The following is an 18,667-nucleotide window of genomic DNA, read 5'->3' on the forward strand; positions in this document are numbered from 1 at the left end:
CTTTTCTGGCAACATGAAATAGATGGAATACCTGCCTTGCTCCCGTTCGAACACCGGTACTGGCATTACAGCCTCCAGACAATCGTTGAAGCGTTTCCTGGACAGCTGCCAGCTTGCTTTGGGAAAGACAATGCGACTCCAGAAAAACTGACGGCAGAGAACGAGAAAACTCTAAGGTGTAACCTTCGCTCACCACGCTCAACACCCACTGTCGGATGTAATCTTGGTCCACTTCCCGTAAAAACGGGCCAGCCTGCCCCCGATCACCAGAGACGAAGAGTGGACCTGCCTGATCTCGTTGGGAGGACTTACTGCCACACGCTCCCTGGGTGGATCCGCCTCTAGATGTCCTTCCAGTTCCCCAAAAGGACTGCTGCCTATGCGAGGACTGTCTTGGGGCCAAGGCCCCGAGGATAGCGCCAGACGAAAACGAGGCCGAGAGGAAAAAGGCTTCCAGACAGACCTTCGATCCTCTGGCAGCCCTATTGTGTTTCGTCTCACCCAGAGACTTCAGACGATCAAGATCTTCACCAAACAGCAGCATTCGTTAAAAAGGCAAATTACAGAACTGCGATTTTGAGGAAAGATCAGCCAACCAATTTCGCAGCTACAAGTGACGTCTAGGTGCCACCACTGACACCATACTATGAGCCATGGATCTCACAAGGTCATAACGCATCCGCTCCATAAGTAACTCCCACCTCTAGGCGAGCGGCCTGGATCTGGGTAGAGTCCTAGATGCCGTCTGCTCCTGCGGCTTCTGGATCCAACACAAACAGGCCCGCTGCATGAGAATTGCACAGACCGCCGCTCGCAGGCCTAGACTCAGAACCTCAAAGGCTCGCTTGAGGTGCACCTCCAACTTCCGATCCTGAACATCCTTCAGATCGGAAGCTCCAGCCACCGGGATGGTAGTCTTTTTGGTGACCGCCAAAACCGCCGCATCTACCTTCGGAACCTTGAGAACATCTAAATGTTCCAGCAACAGCGGATAAAGCTTGGACATCGCTCTGCCAACTCGCAGCCCTTAGACGGGGGAATCCCACTCCCAGATAATCAACTTTTAAGAACATATGAACATGCCCTACTGGGTCAGACCAAGGATCAATCAAGTCCAGCATCCTGTTTCCAACAGTGGCAAATCCAGGCCATAAGAACCTGGCAAGTACCCAAAACCTAAGTCTATTCCATGTTACTATTGCTAATGGCAGTGGCTATTCTCTAGGTGAACTTAATCATGAGAGGTCTAGAATGGGTAGATGTGAATCGGTTATTTACTCTTTCGGATAGTAGAAAGACTAGGGGGCACTCCATGAAGTTAGCATGGGGCACATTTAAAACTAATCGGAGAAAGTTCTTTTTTACTCAACGCACAATTAAACTCTGGAATTTGTTGCCAGAGAATGTGGTTCGTGCAGTTAGTATAGCTGTGTTTAAAAAAGGATTGGATAAGTTCTTGGAGGAGAAGTCCATTACCTGCTATTAAGTTCACTTAGAGAATAGCCACTGCCATTAGCAATGGTTACATGGAATAGACTTAGTTTTTGGGTACGTGCCAGGTTCTTATGGCCTGGATTGGCCACTGTTGGAAACAGGATGCTGGGCTTGATGGACCCTTGGTCTGACCCAGTATGGCATTTCTTATGTTCTTATGTTCTTAATAGCAGATAATGGACTTCTCCTCCAAGAACTTGTCCAATCCTTTTTTAAACACAGCTACACTAACTGCACAAAATTCTAGATCTTCCTTGGAATTGGAAAAGCACTGGGAGGTCTCCTGAGGCCATCCAGCACCAGATTAACACCTTCTGCATCCGAATTCTCCAGAGTGAATTTAACCTCCAATTCCTCTAACATCTGGGGGATAAGCAGGCGAAGCTCCTCTCATCGCCTTCAGTCTCCGGTCCCACTCTGACCCCCTTTTCCTTTCTAGAATCTACTGGGTAAAGAGCAGGGTCTCCTATCGGATTCCTCATCTCGATCGGCCCCCGAGGAAATATCTTCCTCCTCACAGGACTCCTCCGAATCTGACTCCAAGCATGCTGGGCATCTCTCACGGAGCAGGATTCACGATCCCGTAGATCCTTTAGAAGGAACCTGCATTCGCTTCGCAGAGTCTGCGGGGCTTACCTTCACCCCGCACTTACCTGCCTAGTCAGGAAGGCCTCATGCAGAAGCACAAATTCGGGAGAACCCCCCCAGAACTCCCGAAGAGCGCTTAGGGCTGCTAGGACCTGAAACATCTGGGTCTTCCGATCTCGGCCGGACCATGGGAGAAAGAAGCTGTGGGGCTCCCCGGAACGACACCCCCCGATCCAGCTCCGCTTCCATGGCCATAGCCATTCCCCTCCTGTGCTCCCAGCGCCACGGTTCTGGAATGTCTCCGTGACTTTAATTTCTTCTCCGACTCTACCTCCTCCCCTCCTGCACACTCCGTGAAGAGGAGGTCATCAAGGGGGGCCGCCCGACCCCCACAGGCCCGGTAGGCCTCCCCGAGCTGCTTGTCTGCCATAAGCCCCAATAGAAAGTAAAACTCAGAAATTTAAATAAATACTGGCTAAAACTGAAGCAATTCCGCTGCCCACAGCATGGTAACATGGCTGGGACTGTGAGGGTGAGGGGTGCACCAAGCGGCAGCGATTGAAAACAGAAGAGGGCGCACTGCCACCTGCAATTCCGGCTGGCACACACAAACTCTGGAGCGGCTGAAAAACCTTGCGCTCCAAATGGCAGGGCAGCCAAACAAAAACAGAGATACCTTTTCCCCAACTGGGGTCTTCCCCCGCTGCCAGCTTTTCCCGATCCGCTCGAGCACCACCAGGCCCGCTCCCGACGACCGAGTCCAGTGCCTGACAGGCAGCTCAGCCTGTCCTTAGCCGCCGCAGCCGATAAGCAGGCACTTTGTTAAAATTTAAGTCTTAAACGCCCAGACACCAATAAGAAAGTTCCCACAGTAAAAGCTAAGGGTACTTCCCTGAAACGCTTCCGGGCCGGCGGAGGGGCATCGGGTCCCACCGAGGGAACCAGACTGGCTCCCAGGGATATAGGATGAACTAGACAGGTTCGCCCGGTTCAACCCGAGGGATGGCCCTTCTTCAGGAACCTTGGCACCTCGGGGAGCAAATTTTCCTCAAACTATCCAGTCAGTCAGGACTGCAGGGTTAGCATCTCTACCATCTGCTGGAGGTAGAGAAATACTGAGGGACTGCAGGTGGCACTCTCGTATATGTGGCAGTGCCCAAAGTTTTGTTCTCTACCTACATCTGCTGGTAGGGATAAATAAAACCCACTTGTCTGGACTGATCTGGGTATGTTTAGGGAACAGAATATATTGGAAACATTACTTACCTGATAATTTCGTTTTCCTTAGTGTAGACAGATGGATTCAGGACCAATGAAAATAGTGTGCTCATGATAGCAGTTGGAGACGGAGTTAGATTTCAATCTGACATCAGCACTAGTACCTATACCAGTGCAGGAAGCTCTGCTCTTCAGTATTCTCCTCACAAAGCAATTGTGGATATATGTATGTCTGGATAATTAACTTAGTTAACTTTAACTTGAATAACTTGAAAAACGTGATTAACTTGAACTGGTTGACATGGACTATAGCTGGAGACCGCTAGTGCCCTCAACTGAGAAACACCAGCACCCGGTAACTATGGGTATCCTAGCTGAAGGGAAGCATGGCTTACCCGTGTTTGTCTTGCTCTCGGGAATTGACACCCGAGGATTTCGTGCATAGTGGCAGTCGTGGGCGGGATACTGAATCCATCTGCTCTTCAGTATTCATCTGCTCTTCAGTATTCATCTGCTCTTCAGTATTCAGACTCAAACTGGCAGTCGTGGGCGGGATACTGAATCCATCTGCTCTTCAGTATTCATCTGCTCTTCAGTATTCATCTGCTCTTCAGTATTCAGACTCAAACTGATCTACCTTCCACGCCAATCCTTACCTTCACATACACCATGACAAACCTTCTTGTTTGAATTTTATATTATTTTACACTATCGTTACATGTTTGAATTAAAAACCTGTCCTTTCTCTTCTCTCTCTGCCAAGTTCTAATCTCCCTGTTATTTGTAACTGCCTTTTTCCGCAGCATTGTTTTAGTTTTGTTTACGATGCACACTTGTTTTAATGTGAACCAGCATGATGGGACTGCGTTCTCGAATGCCGGTATATAAAAACCCTAAATAAATAAATAAATAAATAAATCTGTCTACACTAAGGAAAACGAAATTATCAGGTAAGTAATTTCTCCATTTCCTAGCGTGTAGCAGATGGATTCAGGACCAATGGGATCTACAAAAGCTACTCCCAAACCGGGTGGGAAGCTGCCCTTGCAAATGCTGTGACCTCCAGAGCTCGAACATCTGGGTGGTAGAATCTGGTGGGAGGACCATGTCGCCGCCAGACAGATCTCGGTGGGTGACAGCATCGTTGTTTCCACCCAGGACACTGCCTGGGTTCTAGTGGAATGGGCCTTGAATTGTAGCAGTGGAGGCTTGCCTGCTTCTACATATGCTGCCTTGATTACTTCTTTGATCCAGCGGGCTATGGTTGCCCGTGAGGCCACGACTCCTTGTTTCTTTCCGCTGTGAAGGACGAATAGGTGATCCGTCTTTCGTACGGGTTCCGACCTTTCCAGGATTCGGACTAGGAGTCTGCTGACGTTAAGATGGCGAAGACGGCGAGATTCTTTCGAGCTCGTGCTCATCTGGAGATGGTAGCGAGATGGTTTGGTTTAGATGGAAGTGAGAAACCACCTTTGGAAGGAAGGAGGGGACAGTGCATAGCTGTATGGATCACGGTGTAAGCCTGAGAAAGGGTTCCCGACAGGAAAGTGCTTGAAGTTTGGAGATGCGACGGGCCAAACATATTGCCACTAGAAATGCGGTCTTCAATGCTAGTAGTCGTAGAGACAGAACACAGAGAGGTGTGAAGGAGGCTCCCGCTAGGAAGTCTAGTACTAGACTGAGGTTCCACAGGGGAACCGGTCACCTTAAGGGTGGACAGATCTGCTTGACCCCTCTCAGGAAGTGGGAGACGTCCGGATGGTATGTTAGGTTAATGCCTTCCACTTTGATTCCGAAGTATGCCAACGCAGCCACCTGAACCTTGATGGAGTTGAGACAACCCCTTCTGTAAGCCGTCCTGCAGGAATTCCAGGATTGTGGGAATTTTGGCTGTCCACGGAAGGATGTCGTGGTCCTCGCACCAGGCTTCGAATATTCTCCATATTCGTATGTAGGTTAGTGATGTGGAGAACTTGCGTGCTCGGAGCAATGTGTCAATCACCGCCTCGAGGATCCGTTCTTCTTCAGGCATGTCCTCTCAATGGCCAGACCGTAAGAGAATCGAGATGGGTCTTCATGGAGGATCTGGCCTTTCTGGAGAAGATCCCTGTGTGGAGGTAGAGGGAGAGGGCTCCCCGTCACGAGTCTTCGCATGTCTGCGTACCATGGCCTTCTTGGCCAGACCGGGGCCACTAGAAGTACTAGTCCTCTGTGGTGCTCTATCTTGCGGATGATCCCGCCCAGTAGTGGCCCCGGGGAGAAGGCGTATAGCAGGTCTTCCTGTCGCCAGGTCTGGATGAGAGCATCGATCCCTTGGAATTGTGGTTCTTGTCTGCGACTGAAGAAGTTGGGAAATTTGGCGTTGGACTGGGTTGCCAGGAGATCCATGGCTGGGGTTCCCCAGCGGTTTACTATCACCAGGAAGGCTGTGGTCAACAGCTTCCATTCTCCTGGGTCTAGATTTCCTCTGCTGAGGTAGTCCACAGTGACGTTATCTTTTCCCGCGATGTGGGCAGCTGAGATCCCTTGTAGGATTGCTTCCGCCCACGCCATTAGGGAATCTATTTCCAGGGACACGTGTTGGCTTCTGGTTCCCCCCTGGTGGTTGATGAAGGCAACTGTTGTGGCGTTGTCCGACATGACTGACAGATTTGCCCTGGAGTCTGTGACAGAACTGTAGGCAGGCTAGTCTGACCGCCCAGGCTTCCAGTCGGTTGATGTTCCATCCCGACTCTTCCTTGTTCCATTGCCCCTGGGCCGTCAGTTCCAGGCAGTGGGCTCCCCACCCTCGTAGGCTCGCATCTGTAGTGAGCAAGACCCAGGTTGGTGGAGAAAGCCTTGCTTAGATGGTTTTCTTGTAGCCACCAATGGAGCTGATTCAGCACTTCCTCCAGGAGCTGGAGGCGAACGGAGTAGTCCTGGGACATCGGGTTCCATCGTGACAGTAGGGAGCGAAGTAGCGGTCGCATGTGGACTCTTGCCCACGAGACCACTTCCAAGGTTGATGTCATGAGGCCGAGGTCTTGGAGGTAGTCCCAAACTTTGGGGCAGGGACCTCCAATTAGGATTCGCAATTGGTTCATCAGTTTTCTTCTCCTTCTAGGGGGAAGAACGACCTTGTCTTGTTTGGTGTCGAACCAGACTCCCAGGTACTCTAGAGATTGAGAGTGCTGCAGACAGCTCTTGTTTGTGTTGACGACCCACCCGAGGCTCTCCAGTAGAGTCTTGACTCTGATGATCGCCTGGTGACTTTCGTCTGGAGATTTTGCCCTGATCAGCCAATCATCCAGATATGGGTGTACGATGATTCCTTCTTTCCTCAATGTCGCCGCCACTACCACCATGATTTTGGTGAACATGCGGAGGGCTGTGGTTAGCCCGAAGGGTAGCGCCCGGAACTGGAAGTGGTGGTCCAGGATCGTGAAGCGTAGGAATCGCTGATGCTTGTGATGGACTGGAATGTGCAGGTAGGCTTCTGACAGGTCCAGGGATGTAAGGAATTCTCCTGGCTGTATTGCCCTTATGACCGAGCGCAGGGTTTCCATGCGGAAATGTGGTACCCTCAGGTAGCGGTTGACAGACTTGAGGTCCAGGATAGGCCAGAACGTTCCCTCTTTCTTGGGGATGATAAAATAGATGGAACAGTGCTCAGTATTTTGTTGTTGCATGGGCACCGGTGTTATGGCTTTTAGGGCGAGCAATTTGGCCAGTGTAGTTTCCACTGCCGTCCTCTTGAAAGGTGCGTGGCAAGGAGATTTCACGAACTTGTCCAGAGGGATGTTGTGGAAGTTCAGGTAGTATTCCTCTCGAATGAAGTTAGGACCCACTTGTCTGCTGTTGTTTCGATCCATCTTTGGTAGAATAGGGCAAGCCTGCCCCCTATGGCACCTTCCTGTGGATGGGTCGGCTGATTCTCATTGTGGAGTGCTGCTGGAGTATGTGCCGGAGCCGCCTCCCCTCTTGTTGTGTTTGTTCCGAAAGGACTGACCCCTGTCTGCGGGGCGAGGGGCTTGGTATGTACTCTTGTAGGGTCTGAAGCGCTGTGATCCTCTGCCCCTAGGTAATCGGGGAGAGGGGTGTTGGCTTTTGTTCTTGTTTTCCGGTAGCCGAGGTACTGGGGATTCGCCCCATTTGTCGGCTAACTTCTCCAGTTCGCTTCCGAACAGGAAGGCTCCTTTAAAGGGCATTCTCGTGAGTTTAGTCTTGGATGTTGCGTCGACTGACCAACTTCAGAGGCAGAGTTGCCTTCTGGCTGCCACTACGGATGAGACGCCCCTGGCTGAGGTGCGTACCAGATCAGAGGTCGTATCCGTGAGGAAAGATACCACTGGTTCTAGTGCTTCACCAGGCGTGGCAGCATTCCTGGTCATGGATAAGCAGGTGCGTGTTACCATGGCACAGCAGGCAGCAATCTGCAGTGACATAGCTGATATGTCGAATGACTGTTTAAGGATGGATTCCAGACCATCTGTCCTGGGCATCCTTGAGTGCCGCTCCTCCCTCAACTGGAATGGTAGTGCGCTTTGTGACCGCGCAGACCACGGCGTCCACTTTGGGGAACACTAGTAGATCTTTGGCTGAGGGCTCCAATGGATATAGGACTTCCAGGTCCCGCCCCCTTTGAAACTGGCCTCCGGGACCTCCCATTCCAAGCTGAACAGCTGTTGTACGGCTTGCAGCAAGGGGAAATGGTGGGAGGCCTGACGGAGCTCTTCTAGGAGAGGGTTCGTCTTTGGTTCCTCTGTGTAATTTGTGCCTGGAATGGCAAGCCACTTAAAGCTGAGAGCCACAATATTTGGTATCTTGTCTTTGGAGAAGCGCCTCATGGGTCGGTAAGGTTCCGTTCCAGGGGTATTTCCCCTTCCTCTGGGGGGTCTTGATCCTCGTCTGAGGTGTCCGTGTCCCCTATAGTGAGGCTTTTGACTGGGGGGGGGGGGGGGGTGGAGAGAGGAACAAGGAAGGCCTGAAGAGCCCTGGGAGGCAAGGGTCCTCTGCTGGCGGATGTGACTGTGCCATCGGTGGCGGCTGCATGTGGACAAAAGTGTGTAGACCCTTAAAGAATTCTACCCAGGAGAAGGATCCTGGGTCTAGATTAAAGGCCGCTGCGTTCCCCAGGTACCCCGTTTGGGGGAGGGTCGTGCTGGGGATAGAGAGGTCCGGGGTACTATCGGTGGATCCGGATTCCTGTACTGGCTGGGGAAAGCATTGACCAGATTCTCCCAAGGCCTCCTCATGCTGCGCCGCTCTTATGTGGCAGGTTGGGCAGAGGACATGTGCCTTGGTTTTCTTGGTCGGTGGTGCCATGGTTTTGTGCGTGTAGGTCGCTGAAACCCCGGTATGTGTGTTTAATGTGCGCGCCAGGAGGCTTAGCTATGCGCTCTGGGTGTGCCCAAGGTGTGCGTGTAGGCCGGGATGTGCGCTCACTGAGATGCTCGCGCCGCTGTGCGCACGACATCTATGCGCCCGGCTCGTCCCTGTATGCACGGTTCAATTAGACGGAAAGAGCGGAGAAATGGCGTCAGCGACCATGCGAGTAAGATAGCGACCAGCTCCAAGGGTCTCCACGTGGGAGGACCCTCGTATCCGATCGGGGTCTAGCCCGGCCTGGGCTGATCAACCCGAAGGTATAGACTCCGGCAGGCGATCTGTGCGGCTATCCGAGCCTCTGAGACTTAGAAAAACATTTTCTACCTTACACTGTCTCGGTGTTTTCCGGTTTCGTTCCAGGCGGTCTCCGGCTGCGGGGGGAGAGGGAAGTACCTTCACCGCCACGCTCGGTATTGCACCCACTGCCGCCTCTCAGCCGCTCCCGTTGCCGGGGCCTAAGTCCACACCGGGAACCAGCTACTGGACCAAGGCCTACCTCTAAGGGATCTCGGAAATCACCTCAGGAAATCTCAACTGGGGAAGGAACCTTTAGGTATCACCGCAGGAGAGCGGGCCTCGTCTGGAGGTGTAAGATTTCTTCTTTGTTTGTAATTTTCTCTCTTCTTTGGTTTGAATACTCTAACGCTGAGCAAGCATGTATAGAGTCCCGAACTGCTATGGAGTCGGAAAATACTGAAGAGCAGAACTTCCTGCACGGGTATATGTACTGGTGCTGACTTCAGATTGAAATCTGACTCCGTCTCCAACTGCTATCAAGAGCACACTATACCCATTGGTCCTGAATCCATCTGCTACATGCTAGGAAAGTTTACATTTAGCAAATGTTGCTTACCTGTAACAGGTGTTCTCACAGGACAGCAGGATGTTAGTCCTCACATATAAGCGACATCACAAGATGGAGCCCAATCACGGAACACCCTTGTCAAAGTTTCCAGAACTATTCTGCCCAGCAAAGGCCACAGGGGAAAGGCATACAGCAGCTAGTCTTCCAGCCAGACTTGTTCAAGAGTATTGAAACGCAAGGACTTTGAATCTCTCCTGCGACTGAAAAAGCAAGGAACCTTCACATTGCGAGAAATCGCTAACAGGTCTAGGAACGGAAGGCCCCCGCGATCCACTATCAGCTGAATTGTCTAATTTGACAACACCCATTCGCCTGGATCCAGACTCTCCCAGCAATAACAGGTGGACCCCCAAATACTTATTGTGAGGCTCTGGAGTCAGCGGCTCCCATAGCACCATTCTTAGTTTTCTTGTACTGAAAGGATTAGGTACCGGAAAAGGTATGCAACCTTTGGCCTAATCATCTCTGGTTCAAATTCCTTCTAGAGTCCTGTTAATGACCCCATGAAGCTGACGAACTCCATGAAAATCTAATTCTGCCCTCTGGAAATCTGGGAACTTTGGAGTAATCCCATACCTTTGCCATTTTCTCCAACTCTTAAACAGATGATCCTTAAACAGAAGCTTAGCTAAACTGGACTTTGAGATATCTGACAACCAGTTGCCAACCAAAGACAACAGTGGGCCACAATGAGGGAGGCAATGCACCAAGCTGTCAGACAGGCTAAATCATACTCTGCATCAGCCAAAAAGGCTGCTCCTGGTTCTAAGGATGAAGAATTCTCTAATCTCCTCCTGCACTTCCTGTGCCGAATGTAGTCTTGAGCACGCCATGATGCAACAAGCTATCTGAAGATACATGGCCACTGCATCAAAAGCTTGTTTGTGCATGGCTTTTATCCTTATCCTGAACATCTTTCAAGCCCACACCTCTTGTCACTGGGTTAGTGTCCTCTTGGTCACAAAGCATACCAGGGCATCCACTTTTGGGAATCAAAGCTGATCACTCACTTGAGAATCCAAGGGATAAATGCCTGCCAGAGAATAACTCCTTTTAAAATTAGGCTCTGAAACACTCCATGCCTCCAAATCTATCAATTCCTGTACCAGATGCTTTCTGCAAGCTCATCACGATAAGATTCTCTTTTCACTACCGCAGTTCCAGCACTGGAGCCCTCATCTAACTGCAGCATACGAAGGGACTGCACAATCAGAAAAGATAATTCGTCCCTGTGGAATAAGAATAGTTCTGTGAGCCTCCCTTCTAAGGGGCATTCATCCTCTTCCAAATCCTCCATGGAGGAAAAACCCGGAAGGACCCTCAGGGAGTCATCCGAATGATAGGGCTCTTCTGATCCCTCAGGGTCTAGGTCTCCACGTGATATCCTCCTCCCCTGGGAACGATGGTATCCGAAGAAAATACCACTGTATAGAAGGATCCTTTGCAAAAAGCTTACAGATCTTGAAAAAGTTCCATCCAGGACAAGAGAAGCCATCTCTGCATCTGAGACGGCAGCGTTAGAATGGCTGGACAAGGAAGTGAAACACACAATCTTGGTCTGTTCTCCCATGTCAGGGAATGGGGGCCATGTCCCTACTCCGAAATGGCAACCACATCTTCTTCCAGGGCAAAGCACTCCTTTTCAAAAAGGAGTCTTTTAGGCTCTCCAGAATACCTTGCCACAAAAATCACTAATAGCTTCTCACCCCTTTGCATCAGAATACTCTGCAGAGTCTGGACTGCACCGCCTGCCCCACCCCCACTCCTCCCCCAGCATCACAAGGCACAGGCCACAAGCAGAACACAGTGCTGGCTTCTTTTCGTACAGTGCTGCAGACGCCATTTTATGCTCACTATGTGGCTCTCCTGTAATGTTAAAAAAGTTATTTTGTAAAGCAAGTTATATGTACTTAGTTAATTAATCTGTTACACTGTATCATGTCATTATAAGGCTTGCCTTAGACATCATGTTGTATGTAAACCGATGTAATATGTCAAATCGAATGTCGGAACGGAAAAATAAATAAATACAAATAAATAATGCTACCCTCTCACTCAGGTGTCCTCCCCCCGATGCTACTACAGCCTCTGCCCCCAAAAAGGGGGTCAGACAGTACTTGTCCTTCTGGAAGCTCTCCCTACATTAGCCTACTCCACAGAGGAAGGGGAACTGATACTTCAACTCTGCAGCCTCACCCCAGGATTGACCTGTTAATACCTCTGAGTTCCCCGCTCAACTGAGGGAGGGAGCATATTGTCACCTCAGGGGCTCAGAGTCATCTCTTGGCAGCGAATCTAAAATCCACAGCACCTGTTAGCACATCCGCCATTTGATTGAGACAGACATCACTGGCAGGCTGATGTCAGCATAAAAGTATAAGAGTGATATCAGCAAGCTTTGATCTCTGTCTCCATTTGCTCGTCAGCGTGCATAACCCACGTATGATCGATTGGCCTGAATGGGTGAAGAGGATCACAAAGTAGTGGGTGAATATCCACTAATGAATATCAAACCAAAGAATGCCCAAGGTCTGGAATTCAACTCAGCATGGCCGTGTCAATATTTATAGCGCATACAGAACGATTGTGGATCAAAACAGGCTCTCATTTATTACTGAAAGTCTTTAGAAATAACCAGTAATCAAAGAGTATGTGCTCTGTGTTCATCCTGGTGTGATTTGGTCTTGAAAAAAAAAACGACAAAAAACCTGGCGACTGCAATACAGCAGCATTTCTGCACAGCCACCTTAGATCACTGATGTATAACATGATTGTGTAGTGCTACATTAAAGGAATATAATAAAACCTTGGAGGAAAATGATTTGATTGGTCAGAAATTAAACATTCCTCTGCCCAGGGCTAGAGAGACATCAGTTTAGTTTTCTGTAGTGACACCAGAGGTCCCCATGGATTTCAAAGAATTTAAAAGAAGCAAAACAACTTCATAAGATCTTATCAAATACTTCTTCGCACACAAACCAGAATTAGGATAGTCTCCATATGGAGAATTTCCTCAAAGATGACAAATAAACCTTAGAAAGCCTAGGAGAATGTAGTCAGTCAAATATGGAAATCAAAAGGGAAATATTTTTAAGACTGCACAAAGAAACCTAAAACATCTTTATTAATCAGTTTAGTATATTACCAGTCTCCCATAAATTCCAGGAATATTTCCAGATTTTTTCTGTTCAATTAGAGCTTCAAGAACTTTTCCTCGACTGTTGTTCATGGCCAAAGAACTTTTTGCTTCTTCTACCTTCTGACGAAGATCTCGAACAGCATGTTTTATATTTGCTTCTTCTTTTGAAAGTTTTTCAAGTTCATTTTCTTTCTAAAAACAAAAAAACAGTTTAAAACATAACCTAAAGAAATACATATGTGGGTAATCGGAATAGTTATTTAGAGAAGAGAAAAAACCTGTTATATGGTTTTAATATTGACATTTTATTGGCTTTCAAAAATAAACACTCCATCAAATCAGTGTGACTTACTGTAGTATCAATACTGCATATAGTATTTTAGAAGAAAATATTGCATAGATTTGAATAGGTTATATATAATAAACAATTTAGACACTTGTGATGCCCAAAGAGTAGGCTTAATGCAATAATTACCAAAACAGTGAAATTATTACAAGTAATAAAATACAGGAAAGTGTGGACCTATACTTTTTTATGCTATTTACATTGAATCTGAGGGTTTATTGATATTTTGCTAAATGCATGAAGGGTCCTTCATGTTAAGATTTTATTTGTCCTGGGAATTTCCCAGTATTTGTTATAACTAGCAAAAATGAGAAAAAAAAAACAGTGGGAAGAATACTTTATTTTCACTGATTTTTCTCTCATTGTTGTTTGTTATAATGAACACTGAGAAATTCCCGGGATAAATAAAATAAAATAAAATCTTAACATGAAGGACTCTTCATGCATTTAGCAAAATATCAATAAACCCTCAGATTCAATGTAAAAAGCCTAAAAAAGTATAGGTCCACCCTTTCCAGGAAAAATAAAATAAACTGAAAATGAAGGTCCCTAAATATGAGAAATAGGAAAATTAGTTTCTTACCTGATAATTTTTGTTCCTGTAGAACCAAGGACCAGTCCAGACACTTGGGTTTTGCCTCCCCCTCCAGCAGATGGAGACAGAGAAATTTTCTCAAACAACTCTGCCATATATACCAAGGTGCCACCCACAGTCCCTCAGTCTTACGTAATGTCAAAGTAGAATGGAACAAAACCAAACTGCACAGCTAACTGTCCTTCCTTCTATAAAAAGGCGTAGTCAAACCCCCAACGGGGAACAGAACTCGCAGAACCAAAGGAACAAGCGATAAGGAGGAACAAATCTCCAGAAAAAAGATAACATACGAGCGGACTCTCCGTTACTTTAGAGTACACAGCCATGGGCGTGGCTCTGGACTGATCCGTGGTACTACAGAAACGAAAATTATCAGGTAAGAAACTAATTTTCCTTTCCCTGTAAGTACCCGGATCACTCCAGACACCTGGGATGTATCAGAGCCAACTTACCGAAGGTTGGTTCCAGAGAGGCCTGCTCGGAGCACCTTTCTCCAAATCCCCCGGAATTCGAAGCTTGAACATCTAATCAGTAATGCCTTGCAAAAGTGTGCAACGATTTCCAAGTAGCCGCCCTGCAAATTTCCTGGGGCGACACTTGATGACATGTCTCCCAAGAAGCGGCGTGTGACTGTGTAGAATGGGCGCGACGGCCCACCGGAACCATTTTCCCACACAGTAAATATGCTGAACCGATAGCTTCCTTCAGCCAGCGAGCTATCGTAGTCTTTGAGACCATACCACTTCTTTTCGGACCATTGTACAACACAAAGAGATGGTCGGACACACGGAAAGGATTCATAACCTCTAGATATCGCATCAAAGCCCTGCGAACATCTAGTTTCCGTAAATCACGTGCCATAGGATCCGATCGCTCCACCTCGGAGAAAGAGGGAAGCTCAATCGACTGATTCAAGTGAAAAGAAGACACCACCTTTGGTAGAAAGGAGGGAACTGTCCGCAAGGACACACCTGAATCAGAGATCCACAAGAAAGGCTCCCTACACGACAATGCCTGCAATTAAGACACCTGACGGGCCGAAGAAATCGCAACCAAAAATAACACCTCCAGCGTGAGATCCTTCAGCGTCGTCCGCTTTATAGGCTCAAAAGGTGGCGCACACAAGGCCGAAAGTACCAAATTGAGATTCCAAGAAAGACACGGATGGCGAAGCGGAAGACTAAGTGTTTTGCCCCCTGAAGAAAACGTGCCACATCTGGGTGTAACGCCAACGGTACCCTTTGGACCTTTCCTCGGAGACAACCTGTCGCCATCTGCACTCTGAGGGAACTACAAGAGAGACCTTTAGAAAGACCAGCTTGAAGAAAACCTAGAATATCTGAGACCAATGCCCGCGTAGGATCCACCGCGCGCTCCGCACACCAGGCTTCAAAAACCTTCCAGACTAACATAAGCTAAGGAAGTAGTCTGTTTTCGCAACCTCAATAAAGTAGCCACCACCGCGTCCGAATAACCTTTATTCTTCAGTCGCTGCCTTTCAAAAGCCATGCTGCGAGACAGAAGCGACCCGCTTCTTCCAAACAGATGGGGCCATGATGAAGAAAAGTCGGAGACTCCCGAAACCGTAGAGGTTTCACGGCGGACAGAGTAGGAACGCAAACCAAGGACGCCGCGGCCACTCTGGAGCTACTAAAATCACCTCCGGATGAAGCTCTATTCGCCGGATCACCTTGCCTATCAGAGACCATGGAGGAAACACGTACAGTAAGATGTTCGTTGGCCAGGGAAGGACCAGGGCATCGACCCCCTCGGCTCCTGTCTCTCTGCACCGACTATAGAACCATGGAGCCTTGGCATTCTGGAATGTGGCCATCGGATCCATGTGTGGCGTGCCCCACCGATCGCAGATGAGCTGAAATGCCTCGTCAGCTAGCTCCCACTCTCCAGGATTGAGATGGTGACGACTGAGGAAGTCTGCCTGTACGTTGACTACCCCGGCGATGTGAGATGCTGCAATGCTGATGAGATTCTGTTCCGCCCAGATCATCAACTGTTGCGCCTCCATCGCTACCGGGCGACTCCTGGTTCCTCCTTGGCGATTGATGTAGGCCACTGTGGTTGCATAGTCTGATAAGACTCTAACCGACTTCCCCCGAAGGAGCAGGAGGAACGCTTGCAAGGCCAGAGCCACTGCTCTGGTCTCCAGGTGGTTGATAGACCACTGAGATTGTTCTCTGGACCACCGCCCCTGCACAGACTTTCCCAGACAAACCGCTCCCCAGCCGGAGAGACTGGCATCCGTGGTGACGACTGTTCAGTCAGGCATTACCAGGGTAACTCCACACGTCAGATGATCCAAGACAAGCCACCAGTCAAGACTGGCTCTCGCGGAGTCTGTAAGCGAAAGCAGTAGGTGAAACTGTTCAGACACCGGATTCCAGCGGGACGCAGATGAGCGAAGGCCCAGGGAACCAATTCCAGAGTGGACACCATGGATCCCAAAACCTTCAGGTAAACTCTCACCTGCGGTCTCTGTGGTTTCGGTGCCCACGACTCAAGTATGGGTGATATTCCATTTATTTTGTTGTGCCCAAGAAGGAGGGATCCTTACATCCCATCCGGAATCTCAAGAGTTTCAACCGTCACTTGAAGATGACTCATTTTCAATTGGAAATCTTATGCTCTGTAATAATGGTGGTGCAATTGAGGAATTTCTGACCTCCTTGGATCTGTCAGAGGCTTACCTTCATATTCCCATTCGATTGGAGCACCAATGCTTTCTACGCTTTATAGTGTTGGATCGCCATTATCAGTTTCGGGTGCTGCCTTTTGGTCTCACCACTGCTTCCAGAACATTTTCCAAGATTATGGTGGTGGTAGCGGTGGCCTTGCAAAAAGAAGGAATCCTGACTGATTCAAGCCAAGTCTCAGGAAGACAGCTGCCTGGTGACACACAAGGTGATCTCATTGCAGGAGCTCGGTTGAGTGGTGAACCTGACCAAGAGTAATCTTCGACCATCCTAGTCATTGGAGTATCTGGGGTCTGGTTCAACATGGGACAGGACAGAGTTTTGCTACCGAAAGTTCAAATCTAATAAGACAATTGAATCCAGCAAATTACCCTCTTGATCAGATTTCAATCTTAGCATTAAAACCATTAGTACATATAGTAGCTGCTACAATCACCACACTGATAGCAAATGTTGCTTACCTGATGTAACAGGTGTTCTCACAGGACAGCAGGATGTTAGTCCTCACAAATGGGTGACATCGAGGATGGAGCCCAACCACGGAAAACTTCTGTCAAAGTTTCAGGAACTTTGACTGGCCCCTACTGGGCATGCCCAGCACGGCACTAACCCTGCAGCCAGCAGGGGTCTCCCTTCAGTCTTGTTTCAAAGCTACAGGCAGTGCCGAAAAATAAAAGAAAAACGAACCCAACACCGCGGGGTGGCGGGCGGGTTTCGTGAGGACTAACATCCTGCTGTCCTGTGAGAACACCTGTTACATCAGGTAAGCAACATTTGTTTTCTCACAGGACAAGCAGGATGGTTGTCTTCACAAATGGGTGAGTACCGAGCTGAGGATGTCCTGACTTACACCAAATGTACCCAACGGCGTGCAACAGGCACAACAAGTGGGGTGGAATTTGGGGAAGGGCATCCGCACCCTACCGGGAAGGTGGAAGGGTGTTGGTACATCATGTTGGAAAAAGGTTACGCAAGACAGATTGGCCGAAGATGGAATCCTGTCTTCCAGCTTTGTCCAAACAATAGTGGGCTGCAAATGTATGGAGTGAACTCCAGGTGGCAGCCTTGCAGATGTCAGGAAGCGGCACTGATCGAAGGTGTGCTACTGAAGTCGCCATGGCCCTTACAGAGTGTGCTTTGACACGGTCTTGGAAAGGAATGCCAGCTTGCTGATAGCAAAAGGAAATGCAGTCCGCCAACCAGGAGGAAAGAGCCTGCTTACCCACAGGTTGTCCCAACTTGTTAGGATGGAAAGAGACGAATAATTGAGTGCTCTTCCTGTGAGAAACTGTATGGTCTAGATAAAAAGCTAGAGCTCGTTTACAGTCTAGGGTATGCAGAGTCTGTTCCCCGGAGTTGGAGTGGGGCCTGGGAAAAAAGATAGGTAGTATGATGGATTGATTGATGTGAAACTCCGAAACTACCTTAGGTAAAAATTTAGGGTGAGTGCGGAGTACCGCCCGGTCCTGCAGGAGTTTAGTGTAAGGCGGATAGGTGACTAGGGCCTGTAATTCACTAACCCCACGAGCGGAAGTGATAGCCAAAAGGAATAACACTTTCCATGTGAGATATTTTAGGTCACAGGAGTGGAGAGGTTCGAAAGGTGGCTTCATAAGGTGACCAAGAACCAGATTAAGGTCCCAAGATGGGGCCGGAGGACGTAAAGGTGGCTTCAAATGGAGCAAGCCTTTAAGAAAGCGTGTTATCAGGGGTTGTACTGATATAGGAACACCCCCTATACCTGTATGGAAGGCGGCTACCGCACTGACATGCATTCTTATGGAAGAGGTCTTTAGGCCTGATTCCGATAGATGCCATAAATAGTCCAAGAATCTAGAGATTGGACAGGAAAGGGGATCAAGGGCCTGAGAAGTGCACCATGATGTGTACCTTTTCCATTTGTAGGAGTACGATTTTCTTTTGGAAGGCTTTCGTGAAGCTATCAGGACACGAAAAACTGAATCTGAAAGGTTAAATGGCTGAAGGACTAACCTTTCAACATCCATGCCGTCAGGGACAAGGCTTGGAGGCTGGGATGGAGGAGGCATCCGTCGTTTTGAGTGAGCAGATGCGGGTCCTTTCCCAGAGGAATGTGCCTGCGGATGGAGAGATCCTGGAGTATGGGAAACCACACTTGGCGGGGCCAGTGCGGTGCTATCAGGATCATAGTTCCCCTGTCTATCCAGAAAACATAGCCACGCCACAAATCCAAAACCAGACTTGCCAGTAGGAGGTCAACTGGCTCAGCATTACCACAGACCAATGGGTAAGCCTTTGAAGAATGAACAGTTTCTTTTGCAGGAAGAGGCAAGGGGACACCATAAACACATCCCAAGGAATACTA

General features: G+C 48.7%; 1 protein-coding gene across 3 annotated transcripts in view; it reads right to left on the reverse strand.

The window, feature by feature from the left end:
* SMC4 (structural maintenance of chromosomes 4) overlaps positions 1 to 18,667 on the reverse strand; it is a 318,061-nt gene that overhangs the window by 207,666 nt on the left and 91,728 nt on the right. For all 3 annotated transcript variants that reach the window (XM_029617081.1, XM_029617080.1, XM_029617082.1), the window contains exon 12: positions 12,678 to 12,863. In XM_029617081.1, coding sequence (XP_029472941.1) covers positions 12,678 to 12,863 — 186 coding nt within the window. The remainder of the gene's footprint in view (positions 1 to 12,677; positions 12,864 to 18,667) is intronic.

The sequence above is a fragment of the Rhinatrema bivittatum genome, chromosome 9 (assembly GCF_901001135.1).
Source record: "Rhinatrema bivittatum chromosome 9, aRhiBiv1.1, whole genome shotgun sequence".
Taxonomy (NCBI): domain Eukaryota; kingdom Metazoa; phylum Chordata; class Amphibia; order Gymnophiona; family Rhinatrematidae; genus Rhinatrema; species Rhinatrema bivittatum.